Source organism: Podarcis liolepis (assembly GCF_965112155.1).
Source record: "Podarcis liolepis genome assembly, chromosome: 18".
Lineage (NCBI taxonomy): Eukaryota > Metazoa > Chordata > Lepidosauria > Squamata > Lacertidae > Podarcis > Podarcis liolepis.
This window is the reverse complement of record NC_139572.1, coordinates 11,533,060-11,555,534: the sequence shown is the minus strand read 5'-3', so window position 1 is coordinate 11,555,534 and position 22,475 is coordinate 11,533,060. Positions and strand designations below refer to the sequence as shown.

The window sequence follows — 22,475 nt, the reverse complement described above, 5'->3', positions numbered from 1 at the left end:
TCCGCTGCAGAGAGAGCAATCGCCCTCCCCAGTTTCCCCCCTTTCTTTCCCCTTCTCCTCCTTCTCCTCCCTCTCCCTTTCCAAATCGTTTTCTCCAAAAAAAAAACCCACCAAAAAAATACCAGCAACCTGTTACCCCCCCCCCTTTGAAGCTTGCAATTTCCCAAGAAAGAGAGAAAAATGGGAGGAAAGAGAAAAGATTCCTCCTTTTCTTCTTTTCCCTTCATTCCTTTTTTCTCTGCTGCTTTGAGATCTGAGCTGCTGCTGTTTACATCCGGTAGCTTTGACTGGGCTTGTGTGTGTGTTCGATTAATAATAATAACAACAACAACAGTATATTTACACACAAACAAGCGGGAAATATCTCTGAATCATCCCCAGATCTTTCATTTTTAGCGATATTTTCCAATATAAACGCAAAGCAGCAAGACCCAAAAAGTGAAAAAGAAGTTTTTGTGTGTGTTTTCTTCTTCTTCATCATCATCATATCTACACACACACACACACACACACACACACACACCAGGAAGGTTTACTAAGAAAAAGGTAAATGCAGTCTGTGTCTTTGCTTGTTGTTATTTTAGGGTGGCTGGATGAGGGTGATGCGGAGCATCTCTGCATAATCCCCAGCCGAGGACCCCCCCTCACATCTGGATAATCCCCAGCGGAGTAAGGCTCCCCCCCCCTTTAGAAAAAGGCACCTCGAAATATTGCAGCCCGGAGCAGCTGGCTCAGCTGAAAGTTTCTCCTTCTCCAGACCAGCTTTTGCAGCTCTCCCTCGGAGAAAGGGGTGGGGAGCGGGGAGCCTGCAAGGGGTTTGGTTGGCTGAGGAGCATTTTTTAATTTCTTTTTCTTCCCCCCTCCTTCCTCCCCATCTTTTCTTCTTCCCTTCCAAAGAAAGATCCCTGCTCGCTCGCTCTCGCTTTGTGTGTTTTGTTTTGGGCTCTCTTTGCAACAGATCAATGGAAGCGCCACCAGCCACAGACTAGCAAAATTATGGGATGGCGTGTGCCTTCGCCTGCCTCTCCGCAGAGTGGTGGGACAATGTGGCTTTGGATTTGCAGGAGGGTCTGTCCGGTTAGGAGCTGATTGGATCCGTCTTCATTTTCTCCCTCTGTGTTATCTTCGCCCCCAAAGAATATTGCTAGCAGGGGACATAAATCAGGGAAGGAAGGTTTTGGTTTGCATTTTTTTGGGGGGGTGTGTAAAACTAGGAGGGCCGGTACGGACAAAGAAGGGGAAAGAAGACGGTCGTTTTGATCTCCTCTACAAATTTATTTTTAAAATAATAAGAATAACTCCTCAACTTTGTGTGAATGGACTTGAAGGAGGTGCCTGGACCGCAGGAATAGGACCGGCTCATCCTGGATGGGGTTTTGGACGAGTTCTTAAATGGTGCGGCGTTTGTTTTCATTTTCGAATTATAAATATGTTTTCACCCCCGAAAATCACCTTTGGCTGAATTTCCCCTCGGATCAAAAGAAACTGGTAAATGTCTTATTTCTCTCTCTTTCCCCCCATTCATTCTGAACAAAGTAAATACTTAAAAATTAAGGCTACAATCCGACAGATCCTTACTTGGGAGTAACCCCATTGAAATCAGTGGGACTTGATTCTGAGTAGGTCAGAACGACCTTAGTATCCTAGACTCCTAGGGTGCTAAACCCATTTTAGGGCTTTTTTTAATAAAAAAAGGAATTTTGATTAAGGCTACAGTTTACTTGGGAGTAAAAGCCCTGAGTTCAACTGGGCTTACCTCCGAGTAGACGCGTCTAGAATTCTGCCTCGTAAATAAGGTCCTGCTCAGAGTCTCCCCATTGAAATTAAGGCACGTGCCTAATTTAGGCCCATTACTTTCAGTGGGTCTACTCTGAGTAAAATTTCCTTGGCTATAATCCTAAAACTCTTTGGGGGAGGGAGCTACCTTTTGACCCAAACGAGACTGTCTATGGAGGTGCTCTTCTTATTGGGGGGTTCCTCAATCTAACAGGTCTACTCTGAAGTAAGCCGCCCTCGTTCTAGGACGCTTGCTGCCAGCCTGGTTCTCTTGCATGCTTACTCAGGAGTAAGCCCCAGTGAGCTCACTGGAGTTTCTCTTCTGGTGTGTCCAGTAAGAACTGTGGTGTTTGGAAGGCCGGTTTGTGTGTGTGTGATGTGGCTGATCTGATATACAGTATTTTCAGTTAGAATTGAATGCATCTCAATGCTCCCCCCTCCCCTTCAAAGCCCCTTCCCCAAATATAAAACTCATTCTTTGGACATTTTTGAGGAGAGGGGAAAAAAACTTTGGCTGAGACAGGCAGCATAGAGATGTAACTTTATATTTTGCACAGCTTGAGAATGTGGGTCTCTGGGGAGGGGGGGAAGGGGGTGCCTAGTGATTAATTTCCCTACTAAATAACCATTTAGTGTGTCTTCTCTGCCTCCATTTGGGCACTGATACCTAAAAGCCCAGAGGCGAGATCCATCAGAATCATTTTCCTGTGCAAGAAACCTTGACTTGAAACGGATAGTGGATCGCAAAACTTCTAGTTCAGAGTGATTTGCTTGCATCAGGTTCTGTGTATTTATTTTGGTGACCCTTACAACAACATACAGCCAAGTCTGGTGGTCCTCATATTTCCAAGTTTGCTTAAGGCAGGCCAGACCTGGGCAGAGATGAGGTCTGGCACCTGGGCCACATTTTGGAGCACACCCCCCCCCCCCGGTTGTCCAGAGTGATTTATGTCAGTCATATCCCCACAACAACCCAGTGAGGTGGGTCATATTTAGGAGTTGGGGAGGTGGTGAGATAATGACCTGCCCAAATCTGCAATGAACACACAGTCTCCTGATTTGTAGGTCAGCCTCTTAAGCCACTAGCCTCAGTTCTGCTCCAGATATCTTATTTCCCCCCAGGACAGGAGTAATTCCTCCCTGAGCTGATGGCATGTGGGTTGAGGTTGCTTTCAGTCCCCCCCCTCCCCGCCCTCACAACCCCATCAGACACGCTTGGATTACAGAGAACACAGGATTACAGAAAGCCAGAATGTCTTCTTCAACTGGGCATATTTCAGATTGTAATAACACCAGAACTGCTGCTCTTTTCCTCTCCCGTCTCTTAAAGGCAGGTGCAGACAAGGCGGACGACTCCTGATTTGGATTATGAGTCGCGTTGACCCATGAAGGATTAGCTGGGTGCCGTTTGAGACTCCTTTCCCCTTCCAGGCTTGGCGTCTTCTGCCAAGAGGGATCAGCGGCTTTGTCGTTGGGCAAGGGGGACAAATGGCCAAGTGGTTTAAGGATTACTTGAGTTTTGGGAGCAGGAGGTCTCCCCCACAGCCCCCCAAACCAGATTACACCGAAAGTGAGATCTTGAAAGCCTACCGAGCTCAGAAGAGCTTGGATTTTGAGGATCCCTACGAAGATGGCAACGGGAAGCCGGATCCGGACTCAGAAGGGTCCCCAAACAAAGGGGGTGCTGCCGCCGCCGCCGCTGCTGCTGCTGCAGGAATCAGTTTGGAAGGGAAGTATGGCTCCCCCAAGCACAGGCTCATCAAAGTGGAAGCTTCTGACCTGAACAGGAGCAAAGCCCTCTTGGCGGCTGAGGATGGGACGACCCAGCCAGATCAGGTACGTGAAATACAAGCAACCCCCCACCCCCAAGATCTGCGCCGTTTTGCAGTATGGTTCTTAAATGCAATCTTGCACATCCTAATTTTTGCAAGTCTCTCTCCCTCCCCTCCCCCACCCCGCAAAATACCAAGTTTCTAGTCCTCATAACTACGGAACTGATTTGGTGTAAGAAATGGTGTGTTTATGGGAATGCCAAAGGGTGGACTGAAATCCACAAAGTTAACTTTTCCAATTCAAAGGGTGGCTTTGAAGCATTCATTTAAACACAGACAAGTAATCTTACTTGGTTCCCAGGCATTTGATGATTGGCACTTAACTCTTTCATGTATTGAAGCATTTCTATACCGCCTTCCTTGCAGTTCCCCAAGGTGGTGGTCAATAAAAAAAACCCATAAAAACCCCCAATAAAAACCTGGGAACTGTAGTTTACCCCAAGCTACAATTCCCAGCACCCTTAACCAGTGTAAAAAAACTCAGATACATAAGCTAGGTTTCAGTAAGGAAATTGAACATCTAGTTGCCATTTGGGGGCAAGACAACTCTAAAATCTTATTTTTCAAATGATGGACTGACTGTGATTGATTCTCAGTTAAACATCTGGCTAGTGCAGATGACAACCTTGAGCTAGGATAAGAGCTTTGAGAAGAAAACTCACTTTATCTAGTTCACATATCTATTGGCCTATTCCAACCTCTTTTTCTTAATGGTGACACGGACCATTCATAACGCAGGAATATGCTTCACACCTCTGAGCTGGGCGGGGGGGGGGGGGAGCGAAGACAAGTGACAACAATTCACTCTAACTTTGTTCCCTGCTCCTGCTCAGGCTGCACAGAAAAAGCATTTGGTTCCTGAAATTCATTCCGATTGTGCAAATAAAATATAATGGATAGAATTCTACAGGATGGGGTTCTAGTGTGTGAAAACAGTCCCGATCCAGGGATCCCCAGATGGGGGAGGGGGTCAGGCACCATCTTCACTTGGTCAGAAGTGGTTGAAAACCAGGTGCAAAATGCGCCTGGCGCCTGGCTAATTTCAAACACTGCTAAACTATAGTTTCCAGGATCCTTGGATTGTCTGTGTGCAAAGCATCAGTAAAAATCTACTGGACAATAAAATATGCAGTGGTGACCCAGGGCAAATTAATGATGGATCCCTGTATACATGTACAAGTCAACTTATTTTTTAAACAACAAAAAAGGTATTTTAGGAGATGTGAAAAAGTTACGTCTGTGAAATTTGATTTGCGGCAAGTTATTTAGACGTGCAGGTCAACAACGCAGATGCTCCGGTCATCAAGAGCTGAGGCAGCCAATCTTAGGATGAGCAGTTATGCTGGTGACTTGTTTATGATTCTAGTCCTCAAGGAAAGCTTGGACTGAAAAGGTGGTGTAGCATCGCAGCTGCAAATCAGGAGGAGCTGGGTTCAAATCTTGCTTCTGCCAGGTGCGGTGCTGACCTGCGGTTTATAGCAAATGCAAATGTGAACCTTGAAGAGACCACTTTCTGCCAGTCTGGAACCTTTTGCATGCAAAGTGTGCCGCTGAGTGATGGCCCTTCCCCTGAAAGTAAGATCCTAGTCCTCATGGCTTTAGACCCAGGGTTGATTCAAACAGGAGCATAGGAAGCTGGTTTCTGCCATTGCTTCAAGCGTTCTCTGCAAGCTCTTGGCCTTCACAGGAAGCTACAATTCCTAGCATCCCTTTTGGCTTTGAAGCCATAAAAAGTTCTGTAGGTTTGCAGCTGATTGAAGGCTGAGGCATAAGTGTGTGATTAAAAAATCCTGCCATTATCTAGAAATAGGTGGGCCATTTTCCTTTTTGGTTTTTGCTTTTTGGAATAGGAAAGATATCTTTGCTCTGCTAATGATTCAGCAGGAGGGAATATGCCATTTCCTTCCTAACTGTGGGTCAAGTGCAGCCAAAAACACTACTGCTGCCAGATGATGCCTCTTTCTTTGTCATTTGAATCCATGGGTTTGCACCCTCCCCCCCCCCAAGAAAAATTGCTCCATCTTCTATGCCAGGGGTTGGCAAATTTTTTCAGCAGGGGGCCGGTCCACTGTCCCTCAAACCTTGTGGGGGGCCAGACTATATTTTTTGGGGGGGGAGAATGAACGAGGGACAGTGAGCGGCATGCGAAGGGGCTCCTGAGAGGGGCTGCTTTAAATGGTGGCGGCTGGAGAGGGGCGCTCAGCCAGCCATGGCTCCTGTGTCTTGCGAGCAGCAGGGATGGTGGCAGAGGAGGGATGATGAGTGGCTTGCACAAGGGCTCTGGAGAGGGGCTGGCACCAACAAAGCCCAGCCCCCTTCCTCCTCTAGGCAGGGCAGGGAGAAGCCAGGAGGAGGGAGGGAAGAGGCGCCACCACGGGGTGGGTGAATGGCACAGCCCGACTGATCAGAATCAGATCCATGTCAATTCCCGGACCGTCTGCGGGCCAGATCCAGAAGGCAATTGGGCTAGATCTTGCCCCCCGGCCTTAGTTTGCTGACCCATGTTCAGATACTTGAAGATGGCTCGCATGTCACCTCTCAGTTTTCTCTTCCCCATGGCTAAACCTCTATCAAGCCCCCTCTTACTTGCCTTTTCTCATAAATGAATGAATGAATGGAGACTGAAAGGCCACAAATGGTCTCTTTCTGTTTCCCCCTTGTCACATGCGGCTGGTGAGAGAGTTCCCTCAGCAAGGCTATATGCCAGATTTTATCATATCAGTCATTCAGATCCATATATATTATTTATTTTGTTGATTATTTGTCAGATTTGTGTCCCTCTCTCCTCCCTCCAAGGAGCTTAAGATGGTGGGAATGGCTCTCTTCCTATCCGCATAACAACCCTAGACTGGGAGACGTGACTGTGGCCCAAAGTCGGCCATATGACCAAGTTAGGGGATTTGAACCCAGGTCTCTCCCAGCCTGGCTAGCTCTCTGGCCACTCCTCCCAGCGGGCTCTGTGTGAGATCCTTCCAGAACTCTGCTGCAGGCATGCAATGAGCTTCCTTGCCAGAAATGCAACCAAGTGCCCTTTTTCCTGGTGAAGTCTGAGGCGATGCTCTTGGCCCCGTCCAGTAATCCCAGGAGAGCTGTGTGCATGGCAATGTGTGAGGCAGGGAAAACAGACAATTAAAGCAAAGTTGTGGCAATTAAAGCAAAGCTGCTGTGGGTTTTTTCTTCCTTTCTCTTTTTGAACAGCAGTGATTCACAGGAGGTGTTAATTGCCCTGGAGGGATTTCCTTCACCCCTCTTTATATCTCTCAGATAGGCAGAGGCAGGTGTTTGACAAATAACTTTGCACCCTAGGAAGAAGATCACAGGCTCCTCTTTGTACCTTTCCCCTGTGGACTTTGTCTCCTCATTAGCCTCACTGGCTGCAGCTAATTAAATTTGACTCAGAGTAGACCCATCTAAAGGGCTGTTACAGGAAGATGGAGCAAGCTTATTTTCTGCTGCTCCAGAGGCTGGGGCCCGAACTAAGAGATTCAAAGGACAGGACAGGAGATTCAGAGCCACCATTCAGAAGGACTTCCTGATGGTGGCAGCCGCCTGACAGTGGAACAGACAGCCTTCGGAGGTGGTGGACTCTCTTTTGTTGGAGGTTTTCAGGCAGCGGTTGGGTGGCCATCGGTCATGGATGCTTCCGTTGACATTCCTGCCTTGTGGGGGTTGGAGTAGAGGACTCTCAGGGCATTTTCCAGTTCTATATGTCTATGATTCCATGAGGAGGAAGCACACAAGCAAATTATTATCGTTATTTTAAAATGTGTATACAGTCCTATACAGTCATACCTCGGGTTACAGACACTAAAGGTTGTGCGTTTTCGGGTTGCGCACCGCGCTGAACCTGGAAGTACCAGGACAGGTTACTTCCAGGTTTTGGTGCTCACGCATGCACAGAAGTACTAAATCGCGCTATGCACAGAAGCGCTGAATCACGACCCTTGGGTGCGCAGACGCGGCGCTGCGGGTTGCAAACGTGCCTCCCACACGGATTACGTTCTCAGCCCGAGTGTCCACTGTACCTGCAGGTCTCAGGGTGGTCCACAACATAAAATTACAAAATGAAAAACACAAAGTATATAAGGAAAATATGAACCAAAACAAACCAATAATTCCCCCTTCCACATCACATTCAAAAGGGCACCTGTTGTCAATCAGCCAAAGGCGAACCTCCTTGGGGAGATCATTCCACAAATGGGGAGCCATTGTGGAAAAGGCCCTGTTCTCTCCAGACAATTTGTGGAGGAGGCACATGGAAAAGGGCCTCAGAGGATGATGGCAGGGTCAGTTCATATCAGGGGAGGTGGTCCTTGAGATTCAAATCAGCACTTCAAATTGGGCCCGGAAACTAATTGGCAGCCACTGCAGTTGGGCCAGGATTAGCGCCCTCTTTGATCACCTTCTCAAACACCAGCCTTCTTAACTTGCAAGGAACATTACTGGCCCTGCCCCCCACTTTTAATTAAAATGTCAGTGGGGGCCTTGGGCCCTTCACTCACAACAGTTCCTTCGTTGGTGATAATGCATATAAATGGCATTGAACCCATTATTGTTAGCAAAGGCAGGCAAGCACATCGTGAGCTGGGGTGGGGAGAGGGGCAGCTAGACCTTCAGGACTGACCTGGAGGCTCCAGTTTTGCCCGGCCCCCTCCAGATAGTGGTGGTGGTGGTCTGAATCTCCACATGGGTGAGATTATCATTGTTATCATCATCAAGAAGGATGTATGTGCAGTTTGCAAGCTTCAGCCCAATAGGAACTGGCTGCAAATTATTGCATAGACCTGAGCTTTCCAAACTGTGTGTCACAACACCTTAGTGTGTTGGCTGCAGTGTGTTAGGTGTGTTGCACAAACGCTCCCTGCACTCCTCCTGGGGCTAGAAAGGGGTTGGTTTAACCTCCAGGTTGCTAGTAAAACTGAATTACTGTGTCGTGAAATGATGCACATCTCAAAAGTGTGTCACCAACATGAAAAGTTTGGAAAGCTCTCTCGTGGGGGAAACTCTCTCATGGGGGTAGGAGGAGTCCTAATGAGCCTCCGTCTCTGGAGCTTAGTAGTGGGAGTGAGCACAGGAAAAGAACTGGGCTGGGCTCCAGAGGAGGAGAGGCTTGCAAAGTGTGTGTGGACCTTCTCCCATGACGCCACCAGCAGTCTCCCCAGAGTCCCAGGTTTTGGCCCTGAAATCTCAGGGTCCTGGATGCTCCTGACCTGGTGATTCGAGGGGTCACTGAGGAAAGAAAATCTGCAACATGGTTCAAAAGAGAGAGGCGTGAGTTTGCAAGGCCTTCTCTGCCCACGCAGCCTTTCACCTTTTCTAAAGAGGCATGGAGTATTCTGCAAATTCTTACTCTAGAGCAGTGTTTCCCAACCTTTTTTGGGCAAAGACACACTTGTTTCATGAAAAAAATCTCGAGGCACACCACCATTACAGCCCCGTGACGTCAGCGCGCAGCGTCACGCCGGGAGGGACATGAATTGCTAGCAAATTACATAATCACCTCCTTGAGGGCTGGCTCATCTTCTCCGAAGGCAGAACCCCATTAATTAACAGCACAGACTCACACCATAGCCAAGACGAGGGGGGAAAACCTCAGTCATGCACAGTCATGCACATGTGGGGGCTAAATGAGGACGAAGACCGGGCAGAGAGCAGGGTTCAAATCACCCCACCTGGCCAGGACAATCCCTGGGTGCTCCCTTGGGCCACTCGCCTGACCCACCTTGCAGGGCTGTTGTTGCGAGGATAACACGGGGAGAACCACGCGCGCCCCCGGGAGCTCCTTGGAGGAGAAAGCGGGCGATGAATGCAATGCACGAAATATATGAGAGGCGAGAAATATATGAGAGGCGACCAGGTTTTGCAGTTGAGGGGCCCCCGCCAGCCTCCGCTTCCAACACCCGGCGCAACGACGCCGAAGTTTCCCCCCGGGCTCGGCTCGGGGAGCAGCGCTGCTCCCCCCGGCTCCCCTTCGCCCTCCCGGCTCTCTCTGCCACCCACTGGGGACCCCCCTCACCTGCCAAGTCCGGAGCGCCAGTGGAAGTTGCATGCATGCATGCAGGGCTCCGCGTTGCCATTGCATTGCACTGCACTCCATGCAACGCCTGCACGCATGCATTGCCTTGCACGCCCGCCAAGGGGTCTCCCCGCGGTCCGATGCGTCCCCTCCGGCGCGGATGCAGCATTGCAAAAATAACCCCCCCCCCGACGCAGCCCTACCTGGGGGGCAGCCTCCGCCTCCGCCGCTCCGCCTCCGCGGGGATCCCCGGGCTGCATCCTGCCGCCCGATCTCCGCGGGGGCGCAGGCAGGCTGCGCGGGGTCTGCGCGGAAGAGCCCCTGCCCGCCCGGCCACCGCCGCTGCACTCATTCCATGGCCGGGAGAAGAGCGCTTCAAACAAAGCGCCCGGCCCGCCAGGCCACACTGGGAAACATAGTTTGCGCACCCCGCGCGGGCGCGGAGCCCAAGGGCGAGGGAACTACGGATCCCGGCAGCCCCCGCGCCGGGGACGGAGGGGGAGAGGCCGGGTGCAGGGATGGAGGGACGGGTGGGCGAGCGAGCGAGTGAGTGGCAGCCGCCAAGCCTTGGCCGAGAGCCAGGAAGGGCCTCCCCAGAGGAGGAGGAGGAGGAGGGAGGCGCAGAGCGGGAGGGAGGGAGGGAACCCCAGGGGTCATCTAGTGACGGCGCCCCAATCGAAAATTTGACTTTAAAAAAAAAAACTTTCGAATTTTTTAATTTTTCCCGCGGCACACCAGGCAACATCTCGCGGCACACTAGTGCATCTCGCCAACACTGCTCTAGAGCAGGGATGGAGAAACCTGTGGCCTTCCAGATGTCAGACTTCTTCCTTCCAGGTGTGTTGGGGCTGATGGGAATTGGGGCTCAGTCCGCCAACATCTGGAGAGTCTCCATACCTGGTCTGCATCCACACCACCTGTGGATCCTGGGAACTGTAGTTTACCCCTCCGAGAGCTACGGTTCCCAGCACCCTTGACAAACCACAGTTCCAGTATTCTTTGGGGGAAACAGGTTGTGCAGGTTTTGGGAAACAACACAAAAGCCTGCGGAACCTGTTTCTCCCCCCCAGAGACAGGAAGTTGGGTAAGTGCCACAAGACCTCACTTTTCCAGTCCTCTGAGGAAGAAAATCAATCTAGCACCTTTGGGCTGTAATCTACTCTTCTCCCTATGGAAATGGCAGCTCCTATTTTAGAAGCTGTGGCGTAGCAAGGAAATTAGGACTGCAGCGTTTAGCTGATTAATTTAACTGGTTCAAAATCTATTGATCAGTTTTTAAAAGGCACTCCAATGAACGTGGCAGCAGTGTTTGTTTTCTAAAACTTCTTTTTATTGTTTTTTCTATTTGTAAATAATTTTAACACAAAGGCAGTTCACATAATCCGGCAGCCCCAAAAGCAAACATTATATAAGATGAAATGTGGACAGTAAGAAAAAGAAAATAAAAGAGCCCAATACATTTTGGGGGAAAGGAGGGAACAAAATCTACAGCAGAGACAGGAAGGTTAAGTCCTTACAAATCCAGGGATGTCAGATGCCTCGCTCCTTAGGAAAGGGATCGAAAATAAAACTGCCAATATCGTAATTCCCTTAATACAAATCTGTGGCGCTGCTGCATTTGGAATGCTGTGTCTTCAGTTCTGGCATTTGCTCCTCAAAAAAGAGATTGCAGAGCTGGAAAAGGTTCAGAAAAGGGCGGCCAGAATGATTGGGGGGGGGAGTGACTCCCCAGTGAGAAGAGGGGGCAACACTGGGGCCTTTTCGGTTTGGAAAAGAGGTGAGGAAGGAGGGGCAGAAAGAGGCAGGTGAAATCATTCAGGGCATCATGAAGGTGAATAAAGAGGCATTACTCTCTCTTTCCTATCCTACTAGCACCCAGTGGGGTCATGCAGTGAAGTTTCAGGGCACAGACACAGACAGACGGTAGAATTCTCTTCCGCAAGATCTATGGCCACCAGCCTGGATGGCTTTGAAAGGGGCTTAAGACAAATTCTTGGAGGAGAAAGCTAGTGATGGACATGTAGTACCTCTAGTGCCAGGACGCGGATGACGCTGTGGTCTAAACCACTGAGGCTCATGGGCTTGCTGATCGGAAGGTGGGCGGTTCGAATCCCTGCGATGGGGTGAGCTCTCCTTGCTCTGCCCCAGCTCCTGCCAACATAGCAGTTTAAAAGCACGCCAGTGCAAGGAGATAAATAGGTACCACTATGGTGGGAAGGTAAACGGTGTTTCCATGCTCTCTGGCACTCGTCACGGTCTTCCGTGCGCCAGACGCGGTTTGGTCATGCTGGCCACATGACCCAGAAAGCTGTCTGTGGACAAATGGCAGCTCCCTTGCCCTGAAGCGAGATGAGCGCCGCAACCCCATAGTCGCCTTTGACTGGACTTAACTGTCCAGGAGTCTTTCACCTTTTTACCAGTGTGGTGTAGTGGTTAAGAGCGGTAGTCTCGTAATCTGGGGAACCGGGTTTGCATCTCTGCTCCTCCACATGCAGCTGCTGGGTGACCTTGGGCCAGTCACACTTCTCTGAAGTCTCTCAGCCCCACTCACCTCACAGAGTGTTTGTTGTGGGGGAGGAAGGGAAAGGAGGTTGTGAGCCGCTTTGAGACTCCTTCATGTAGTGATAAAGCGGGATATCAAATCCAAACTCCTCTTCTTCTTCTTCTTCTTCTTCCCTCTAGTGTCAGAGGCCACATACATCTCTGAAGACCAGTGGATGGAGACCATGAGTGGGAGGGGCTGGGGGTGGGAGAAGGGGACCAGCAGCTACTGGCCATAATGACTGAGCTCTTCCTCGGCAGTCAGAAGCAGCAACGCTTCTGAATCTGTGTGGCTGGAAACTGCAGGAGGGGAGAGTGTTGTTCTCACGCTTCGGTCCTGCAGGAGGCACCTGGCTGGCCCCTGTGAGAACAGGCAGCTGGACCAGATGGGCATTGCCCTGACCCAGCAGGCTCTTGTCTTTCTGTGTCCTTACTTGACACTCCTGCTTTGCTTATGAGTTTCTCAAAGGCCACTGGCAGACATGAGGTTCTGCCCTAGACAGGCTCCTCTTATCTCCCTAGGTAGGGTTACTAGACCTCCAGGGATGGACAGAAGTCTCCGGGTTGACAGGCCCACTCCAAGTGGCAGGTGCAGGGCCTGAATTTCCAGGTGGATGAGAATGCTTTTTTAAAAGGTATCAAGAAGACTGTGCATGATGCTGCAGCTTATTTCATAGACCCTCGGGGGCGTCCCCTCCCCCTCCCTGCTCCTCTCCTCTCCCAATTAACCTCCGTCTCCAAGGCTTAGTGGTTGGAGGGCACGCAGAGGAAGAAAAAATACCTGGGCTGGGCTCAAAAGGAAGAGAGCATTATGGGTGTGCATTCGTTCCCCATGTGACATCACCAGACTCGGGTTTGGGCCCTGAAATCTCAGATTCTGGTATGCTTCTGAAATGGAAACGCTATTCTTAGGATCTTTTAGAAGGCACACATCACACTTCCCCACTCCCGTGGGGTGGAAGCCCTCTTCCCAGATGCTGTCTGTTGTGACTCGGGTGTGCATTGTCTAGAACTAAAGGTCTCCTTCAGAATATTGTTTTATTTATGCCATGGTGACCTAAACAATGACTAAATCATTTAACAATCATCAGATGATGACGATTCCTGGCAAATCTCCTTAAGGTCAGTGCGGGACCAAATCTTTGAACACCTTGCCTGCCTGCCTGCCAAACGTGTCTTGCCCCTTGAATATCGCTTTGGGAGATGCCAAAGCTCAGTGGCACAGCATGTGTTTTGCACACATTCCCCCCCATCAACCCCCATGCATCACCCCCCATCTCCAAACGGGGAATGTCCCTGCCTGAAGCCCTGGAGAGTCGCTGCCGGTGAGCGTAGACGAGACTGAGCAAGACGGACCAATGGTCTGACTCAGTATCAGGCAGATCTAATGTTCCTGTGTTTGCTCCGGGGCTCTCACAGGGAGAAGCGAGTGGCAAAGGATAACCCCTGTCATTTCGCAGTCCAAACATTGCACATCATGCTCTGTGGCGTGCATGGAGGGGATGTTTCCCTTCTCCCCTCCCCACCATTCTCCCGTCAGTCGAGCACCTTTCTGCGCCACTCAATTGGCACGCACGAAAGGGTAGGAACAGGGTAATTGCTTTGAGGAGAGGCTGAGAGCTTATTTCCATACGCCTGTCTCATTTGCTTCCCTGCTGCTTCTCAAAACATTACCTCTCTGCGGGCTGTTTGAGCGCATCTAATGCAGTGGTGGGGACAACAGCAATTAGGACAAAAGGAGAAGAGTGCATCATCGTTGCAGGAGGGGGAGGGGGGAGCCCCCCAGGGGGAAGGAGAAGGAGAAGGAGCAACCCTGTTGCTGGAATCTGCAAAAACTGCTCATCCCAGCAGGGGAGAAATTATTCATCTATAAAGCCAAACTGGCTGCACTCAAGGACATGAGAAGAGCCGTGCTGGATCAGGCCCATTGGGTGGCAGCATTCCGTTCACACAGTGACCAATGCGCAAGCGGGAGCTGAGCACAACCGCCACTGTCCCCAGTAACTGTGAGGAGATCCTGCCCAATGCCATGTTTGCCACAAGCGTGGCTGTAGGGCAAACCACTCGCCACCAACACAGGAAGAGCCCATCTAGCCCAGGATCCTGTCCTTGCAGTGGCCGACTAGATGGCTTTGGGGAGCCCGCAAGCAGGACCCGGGTGCAAGAGCACTTGGCGACGGCCCTGTCTGCCATGAATTTATCCAGTTCTTTTTCAAAGGCACCGAAGATCATGGCCACCGCTGTCTCCTGTGGGAGTGAGTTCCATAGATTAACGGTGCTGCGTGAAGAAGTCCTTCCTGTTGTCTGTCCTGAATCTTCCTTCCTTCAGCTTTGTTGGATGTCCAGGAGTTCTCGTGTTATGAGAGACACAAAACCGCCCTGAGACCTGGGGGTAGAGGGCACTATATAAATTCAGTAAATAATAAATAGAAACGTTTATTTATCCACTTTTCCCATGCCATGCCTAATTTTATAAACTTACACTTATAGAGGTGTAGAGTTGGAAGGGGCCTGAGGGTCATCTAGTCCAACCCCCTGGAATGCAGGAATCCCTGCCCACCCGTCGCTTAAAAGCCTCCAGTGAAGGATCATCCACCGTGAGAGAGGGATCCGTTCCACTGACAAATGGCTCTTCCTGGTGTTTAGTCAGAAATTCCTTTCTTGTGATTTGAATCTGTTGGTTTGAGACCGGCCCTCCGGAGCTGCGGAAAACAAGCTTGAGGTGTGTGTAGAAACCAGCCTATGGTACAAAAGCAAGGTTTACATTTGTTCCTCCTCCCACGTTTTGCACCTGGACCTTCCCTCGCACCAGAAGTTGCCCCTTGGGTTGAAGAGGGGATTGCCCTGATTGGCCAGTGCCTGTGAAGTGGCCTCCTATGCCACCTCCCACGTCAGCAGCATTTCAAAAACATTTGCAAACTTTTTTTTTGGTGAGGAGGTTGCTTGACGAAAGAAAGGTTGGGAACCTTTGGTCTAAGAAAGCAGGTGGTTTGTGCCATCCGTGTTTCCTTCTCCGTAGGCCCCTGGAGAGAGTGAATACTCAGATCCCTTTGACGCCCACCGGGAGCCTAAAGAAGAGGAGGAGGAGGAGGCCGAGTCTGAGAACAACGGCTACATGGAACCTTACGATGCTCAGAAGGTGGTTGTTGGTGAGTCATTTAAGCTTCAGTGCTGGGCCCCCTTTCCCGGAAGGAAGCCCCATTGGAACCACTGGGAGTCATTCCCAGGGTTGCCAGAGCTTCAGGGCTGACCTGATGTCTCCAGGTTTGCAGAGGGAGGGTTTAATTTCCAGGTGGACAAGAGCACCTTTAAGATGATGGTGATGTGCATGGTGGTCGTGTGAGGAGCTTGCAAGCTTCAGCCCGGCTGCAGACTATCTGGGGCACCTGCCGTCCTCCGTCCTCCCCCTTCCCCTCCATCTCAAGGGCTTTGTGGTGGGAGGGAGTGCAGAGGAAGAGGATAGATAGATAGATAGATAGATAGATAGATAGATAGATGATAGATAGATAGATAGATAGATAGATAGATAGATAGATAGATAAATTTATTACGGTCGGAGACCAGTTTATAAAACACACTTGGGGGAACAATCCCAGAAGGAAAGCAAACATTTAAAACAATGTACAACAATAAATTTGAAATTTATAAATGTGATAAGTGTATAGACACTTAAAACTTTAAGATAAGCTACCGCAGAGATGACCCAGAGTCACTCATGGAACCGAGTTTGGAGATTTTTTTAACGAACTAGTTTGGGTCGGGGGATGGTCTGGCAATAATCCCGATCATATTTTGATCTTTGCCTAACAGGGAAAGGTCATTTTTTTGCTTTTCCGGGAGGTCAGTGAGCCTCACCCAGCAGGGGATCAATGGTCTCACTACGTGGTCAGAGGGAGAAAACCCCAGGAAGTGTCAGGAACTGAAGAGGTAACAGGGCTCAGGCAGCAGAGAGAGTCTTTGGCAGAGAGAGGCCAAGTAGCAGAGGTGAGTCTGGCTGGTGCACAGTCTCCATTCTGCTGGGACAAGCTCCTCTCCCCACCGACTCCCAGAACCGGGAGAGACATAAACAGGGGGGAGCAGTGGCAGGCTGCATGCAGGGGCCACTTTCAATAGCTTGGGGAAAGCCCTGGAGAGGGGGGGGGGACTTAAGCAGCTGCAGGGAAATGGGGGCTGTCAGTCTCTGCAACTGCTTCATGGGGGCAAGACCTGCTGGGGATTAGCTGCTGACACTCCTGCGCAGATCCTGCTGGGGATTAGCTGCTGCACTCCTGCGCAGAGTTAGCTCCAGCTTGCACAGTGTGATTTACTGCTGGCCTGCTCCTGACAAGAAGGTTATGAGAGTGTGCACTTACCTGGTGTGGGTCCTGCCTCACGTGGAATCTCAGGGTCTGGGAAAGGCTCCGAATTAGACTTTCTGGGGAAAGTGTGTGGGGTGGGGGGTGTCTGCCCTCCCCTCTCCCAATTAACCTCTGTCTCCAGGGCAGAAGAAGGGCAGAGGAAGCGTCACCAGGGACTGCCCCATTACACCCCCCAGGCCGCCCTTAGGTCTCGCGTTAGCTTCCAGGCTGCTCCTGACCTGCCAGCCCTAGTGTCAGGAGCCGGAGGCAGGCCCGGGTCAGCAATAAAACAACAGTTAACTCTTCATTCAAAGAAACAAAACAGTTCAGTAGGGCTGCCATATGTCCAGACTTTACTGAGATTTAAAAAACCATGGTTTTTTTGTGTGTTTTTGTAAAAACAAAAACAAAAAACCCTCAACAACTTTTGGGGTGCCCTGGTTTTTACTTTTTGAAATATGGCAACCCTAAGTTCAGTCCCAGTAGGTCTTGCCCCAATGAAGCAAGGACATGCTGCCCCCATCTCCCTACCACTCTTTAAGTTTCCTCCTTCCCCAGCAGCCTAAGGCTCCGTCATCTTGTCTCTCATTGTTCTGCCCTCTTCATATGTCTTCATGCTCTGGGAGATGAGGGGGGAGGGGAGCTGGATACAGCAGAAGACCCCCTGGCTTCTTCAGCAGCCGGACTCATCTCTGCCTCCTGGCCTCTCCTGCTTCAGCTTCTGCCTCGGATTCTGGACTGCTCTCTGCCACTGATTCTTCCCGCTCACTAAGGCCTGTTGCCTCTTAGATAAATAAGATAAGATAAGATTGACCAAAAATCAATGGACCCATGTTGGTCATGTGCATTCATTTCAGTGGGTCTACTCTGAGCATGATGCAGTTGGAAATATAGAATTGTAGATTTGGAAGGGACCATGAGGATCATCTAGTCCAACCCCCTGAAGCAATGCAGGAATCTTTTGCCCAGTCTTGCTATTATTGGGTTGTAGGCAGCGAAGTTCTACTCAGAGTAATCCCACTGAAGTGAATGGACCCACATTAGCCATGTTCAACCATGCATCTCAACGGATCTGCTCTGAGCAGGACTTGACTGACTGCCATTTTATTGTGGCTGTTTCCATTCTCGTTGAATCCTGAGTGTCTCGGTTTCCAGATTTCCAGCGGAAAAGCGACCGGGATGAGCAAAGGGTGAAGAAATCCCGGATTGGGCTGCAGCTGTACGACACCCCCTATGAGGAGAAGGAGCCAGAGTCTGACCCGGAGGGCAGGCCCCCCAGCAAGCCCCGAGAGAGCCGGCTGCCCCAGGATGACGAGAGGCCGGCCGACGAGTATGACCAGCCATGGGAGTGGAAGAAGAACCACATCTCGCGGGCCTTCGCAGGTGAGAGCACACCCTCCAACTGTGGAAATAGGGGCATCCCCCCCCCAACTAGCCCTCCTTGACCCCCCCATTTTTCGTCTCCCTCCTCCGCAGAGCATTTCCTACCAGAAGAATGGCGAGAGCCATTTCACCAACGGGACACAGTGCGCACACACCCTCCGCCGTCCCAAGGCGGTGCTTCGTCCCGATTTTATTTTTATTCTTTATAGATTTACAAAAAGAAAAACGCACCCCAATAAATACATTTTAGAAAGAGGCAAGATTAGGCGCTTTATTATGGTTTTATATATGTCGGAGGTGCTCAGAGTGGCTGGGGCAACCCAGTCAGATGGACGGGGTACAAATAATAAAATTACTATTAAAGTCATACCTCGGGTTAAAGTCGCTTCAGGTTAAATCTTTTCAGGTTGCCTCCCGCAGTGACCCAGAAGTAACAGAACAGGTCACCTCTGGGTTTTGCCGCATGCGCAGGTGCGGCTCAGAATGATGTCATGCGCAGACGTGATGAATCGTGGCCCACACACGCGTAGACACAGGTTGCATTCTGCTCATGATGAGAACGGGGCTCTGGAACGGATCCCTTTTGCATCCAGAGGTGGTGGTGGTGTTGTTGAGTCGTTTAGTCGTGTCCGCCTCTTCGTGACCCCCTGGACCAGAGCACGCCAGGCCCTCCTGTCTCCCACTGCCTCCCCCAGTTTGGTCAAAGCATTCAGAGGTACTACTGTATTATTAAAAAACCAAGGTTCCTCGCATTCCGTTCTGCTCCCCCTTTACTCCTCCTCACCACTCTCCAGCAGCCCCTACGAGCTGCCCAAAGGCGGAAGCTGGTCACGCACCCATGGGGGGGGGGTGGAGAGGCAACAGGATGCTCCCTCACAGTCCCCCCCCCGTCACTTGGGATAAGCACTGGCTCATCCTCCTCCCCAAACAGCAGCAGGAAGCAGGGACAGCCTGGGATCAGATCAGAAGCCAGGGTGGCTTTTGTAATTCTGGGTCTGTCCCTGGAGAGCCTGACTCAAGAGTAGTGCTGAGCAGACCCAATCCACCTCCAGCAGGTTTCCCTAAGAGAAGGGGAGCCAGAGGGGTGGAAGCAGCGCTGGATTTACATACACGCTAAACAAGCTCTAGCTTAGCGCCCCGCTCTCTTGGGCCCCCCAAAAAATTTAAAGGGAAAAAACTGGATGTACATTTCCAAAATATAAGATAAAAAACAAATAAAAGAAAACCTACATGCAGCAACAGTGTTTTGTGTTGTGTAGGTTCTTATGATGTAAGTCATGGGCCCCGCCTGCTCCCTCAAATATCCCTGCTTTGCTCCTTTCTATCTATAGGGTGCCCACATTCTGCATGGACTGGTTGCAGGGCAACGTGCGCAAAGGGCTTGAGATACCTATCAGGTCCATCAATGACCATATAGCATATATTCAACACAAAAACAGCGACAATTTGTTGTTGACAAAGGGCAGCTGGACGTATAAAAGGGCCCCCTTACCTTCAGGAGCTGAGGGCCTCATCAAACCTAAATCTGGCCCTTGGTGGAAGGGATGTAAATATGCAGAATTCCCTATATGCAGAATTCAACTTCCTGAGAATCCCATTTCTCTTCTCTTTTTAAAGGCAAATTCCTAGCCATTATTCTAGATTTAGGTAGCCGCCTTGGTCTGAGGCAGTCTAAATAAATTGTCCAGTCGCACCTTGGAGACCAACTAAGTTTGTTCTGGGTATAAGCTTTCGTGTGCAGGCACACTTCCTTAGTTGGTCTCTAAGGTGCTACTGGACAATTTTTAAATTTATTTTTAGCCATTATAATTAATAGTAGTTGTCTCCCCAGCTAAGTCCTCCTCAGAGTAGACTCTGACTCCAGGTTTTTGGAGCTCCTCAGCCAATTTCCCCTGTCTTCTGGAAGCATCTCTGAGCCAGGAGACAGGGCCAAACTTTTCTGTTTAATCCATTCTTTGAAATTCCTCCTCGTTCTTTGCCTTCCTTGCTCTTCTATTGTTGCCCCCAGCTTCTCCCCACTCCCAAGACTCCCATTCCTGGGTCTTCTTTCAGGGACAGAAATTTTGGGAGAAAAGGGGGAAATGTGCTTTTTTAAAAGCACGCTTTACAAATCAAATGTCACTTTGTTCCTTTTGGAACATAAAAGGCATTCTGTATAACTGGGCTTAGCTTTTAAATTATCACATTTGGCATATAAAAATACAGATTAGTCAGTCAATTATTACAAACGTAATTTGCATTCTAAAAGCTTTAAAACTTTTGTTATGAATGGAGCTCCAAATTGCTGAACTGTAAGGAACTTTTTGCTTTTGTTTTGTTTTGCCAGCTTAAGAGGAACAGGTTAAAAAAAATATGAAAACAAGATACTCCATCAATATTATAGCTTTAAAAAGAACATTATTATATATTTTAAAAATATTATGTATCCTCCAGTCTTCTGCAGTGTCAAGCAGAAATAAAGGACTTATATCATTAAAAAGAGCTGAGGGGCAAGACTTAGAGAGAATGGCTGTTGTGAAGGGAGGGGGCTGAGGGGGCAATTGCCTGTCCCCCCTTGTCTGTCCGTCATTAGATCTTTTCTTTTTTATCATGTCTGTTTTGTCTCTTTCCTCCCTTCCTCTTTCTCATCTCTTCTCTCCCTCCTCTCCATGTTTTTCTGCTCCTCATCCCTCTCCTCATGCTTTCTTTTCTCCCCTTTCCACCAAATTTCTCCTCCTGTCTCCATGAATTCCCCTGCTCCTTCTTTTTCTCTGTTATTCTGTTCTTCCATTTCTTCTCTTCTTTCCTTGCCCTCTCTCCTCTTCCCCTTGTGCTCCTTTCCCCATAAGTTCTTCTTTCTCCTCCTTTCCTTCTTGCATTCCTTTCCTCTTCTCCCTTCCCCTGGTCTTCTCTTCTCTCCTCCCCCTTCCCCTTCTCTGTTGTCATTCTTCTTCTTCCTCCTCCTCCTCCTCTTCTTCTTCTTCTTCTTCTTCTTCTTCTTCTTCTTCTTCTTCTTCTTCTTCTTCTTCTTCCTTCCCCCCCTCCTCCTCCTCCTCCTCCTCCTCCTTCTCTCTGTCTGCTCACTTGCACTCCTCCCTTTTTATCCCCTTCCTTTCCTTCTTTCTTCCCATCATCTCTCCTCCCTTCGCCTGGCCTTCCTCCCGACCACCTCCCTTCTCTCTCTCTCTCTCTCTCTCTCTCTCTCTCTCTCTCTCTCTCCTCTCCTCCATGATGCCCTCTCCCATTGCAGTAGACATTAAGGAGAATAAAGTCTTGCCCTGGCCACCTCCGGTAGGACAACTCACGGGCACAGAGGAATCCCTAGATCCAGAAGGTGACGTCTTTTTTTAACCTCTTACCCACCGCAGCCTCTCTCCCCTGGGTTGGAAACATCTTTCCCCCTGCCCTCTCTTGCCCTCTCTGGCTGGCGCTGTGTTTATTTTTGACTCCAGCTTTGAGTGGCACTGGGGTTGCTGTCTGTTACATAGACAGAAGTTTCCACAGGGCAGGCAAATGTTCAACGGGTGCAGCTTCCCCAGCAGACAAGCTGCACCTGCTGAATTTCTGCGTTCCACTCAGGTATGAAAAGGCATGGAGCCTTCACCTGGCTGCCTTCTCACAAGGGGACCGAAAGGTCTGCATGAGATTTGGCCCCTGGAAAACTCCAGCATTTGCTTCTCGGGGTCCCTCCAGTGCGTTTATTGCACATTCGTGATGATTTGTGCTCTGGATGCTCCCCTCCCCACTCTCAGCCCTGTTTGCGCCTGCAAAGTTTTGGGGCAGCCCCACAGCTTTGTCTCCAGTCAGTGCGTCCTGCTGAAATCCCATAACTTTTCACACTACAAATCCTCTGCTTTCTTTCTCTTTTTTTGCCCTGCTTTAGTTGCACTGTTCGCAATCATCATAGAACAGCAACTGACGCAGAATAAACCCGTCACTCCTGCAGTATTTCTGGCTTATTTATTTTATATGATTGCATTTCTGACCCACTTTCTTTCCCCCAAAGGAGCTCAAAGTGGGGCACATGGTTCTCTTCCTCATTTAATCCTCACAGCAACCCTGTGAGGTGGGTTAGGCTGAGAGGCAGGGATTGGCCCCCAATGAGCTGAATGGCTGAGGGGGGATTTGAACCCTGGTCTCTGCCAGGCCCTAGTTTGACATCCTAACCACTAGGCCACACTGGCTCCTATGAGACAAGAACATACATGCCACAGAATACACCTGTCCTCCTGGAGGTACCCTTAAAGGCCCTAGTCCCTATGGTTCCAGGGGGGGGGGGTGCCCAATGAATGCCCCCCTCCTCGCTTTTCTGTATTCTGTGCCTGTTTCCTTGTCTCCCGGGACTTCCCTCTTGTTCTTCCTCTTCTGATTCGTCTCTCTTCCATCCCTCCTCCCTGCTGTTCCTGCGCTTGCCACATTCATGACAGCTGGTTTGCACATGGATGCGTGGCATGTCCCATGTGCAAATGGCCCCCCACCTGCATTTTCCACATCCTGTCACAAGCCCACCCCAAGATTAGCATTGTGAAGAAGGTCAGGCTCTGTATTAATTCAAAAAAAATGACCGAAGGATTAAAAACAGTGATAAATTAGGGTTGTTCTTCCATTATA

At 49.9% G+C, this 22,475-nt stretch overlaps 1 protein-coding gene across 2 annotated transcripts in view; it reads left to right on the top strand.

Moving 5' to 3' along the window:
• Positions 1–852: 852 nt before the first annotated feature.
• The window catches only part of SHD (Src homology 2 domain containing transforming protein D), a gene marked incomplete at its 3' end in the record, with an annotated part of 32,944 nt that continues 11,321 nt past the window's right edge, over positions 853–22,475 (top strand). The window contains exons 1-5 of one of the 2 annotated variants that reach the window (XM_083483999.1): positions 853–1,488; positions 3,107–3,612; positions 15,185–15,314; positions 17,658–17,885; positions 21,115–21,198. In XM_083483999.1, the coding sequence (XP_083340125.1) occupies positions 3,265–3,612; positions 15,185–15,314; positions 17,658–17,885; positions 21,115–21,198 (790 nt within the window). In that variant the 5' untranslated portion in view covers positions 853–1,488; positions 3,107–3,264. The remainder of the gene's footprint in view (positions 1,489–3,106; positions 3,613–15,184; positions 15,315–17,657; positions 17,886–21,114; positions 21,199–22,475) is intronic. The other variant, XM_083484000.1, reaches the window with a different exon arrangement.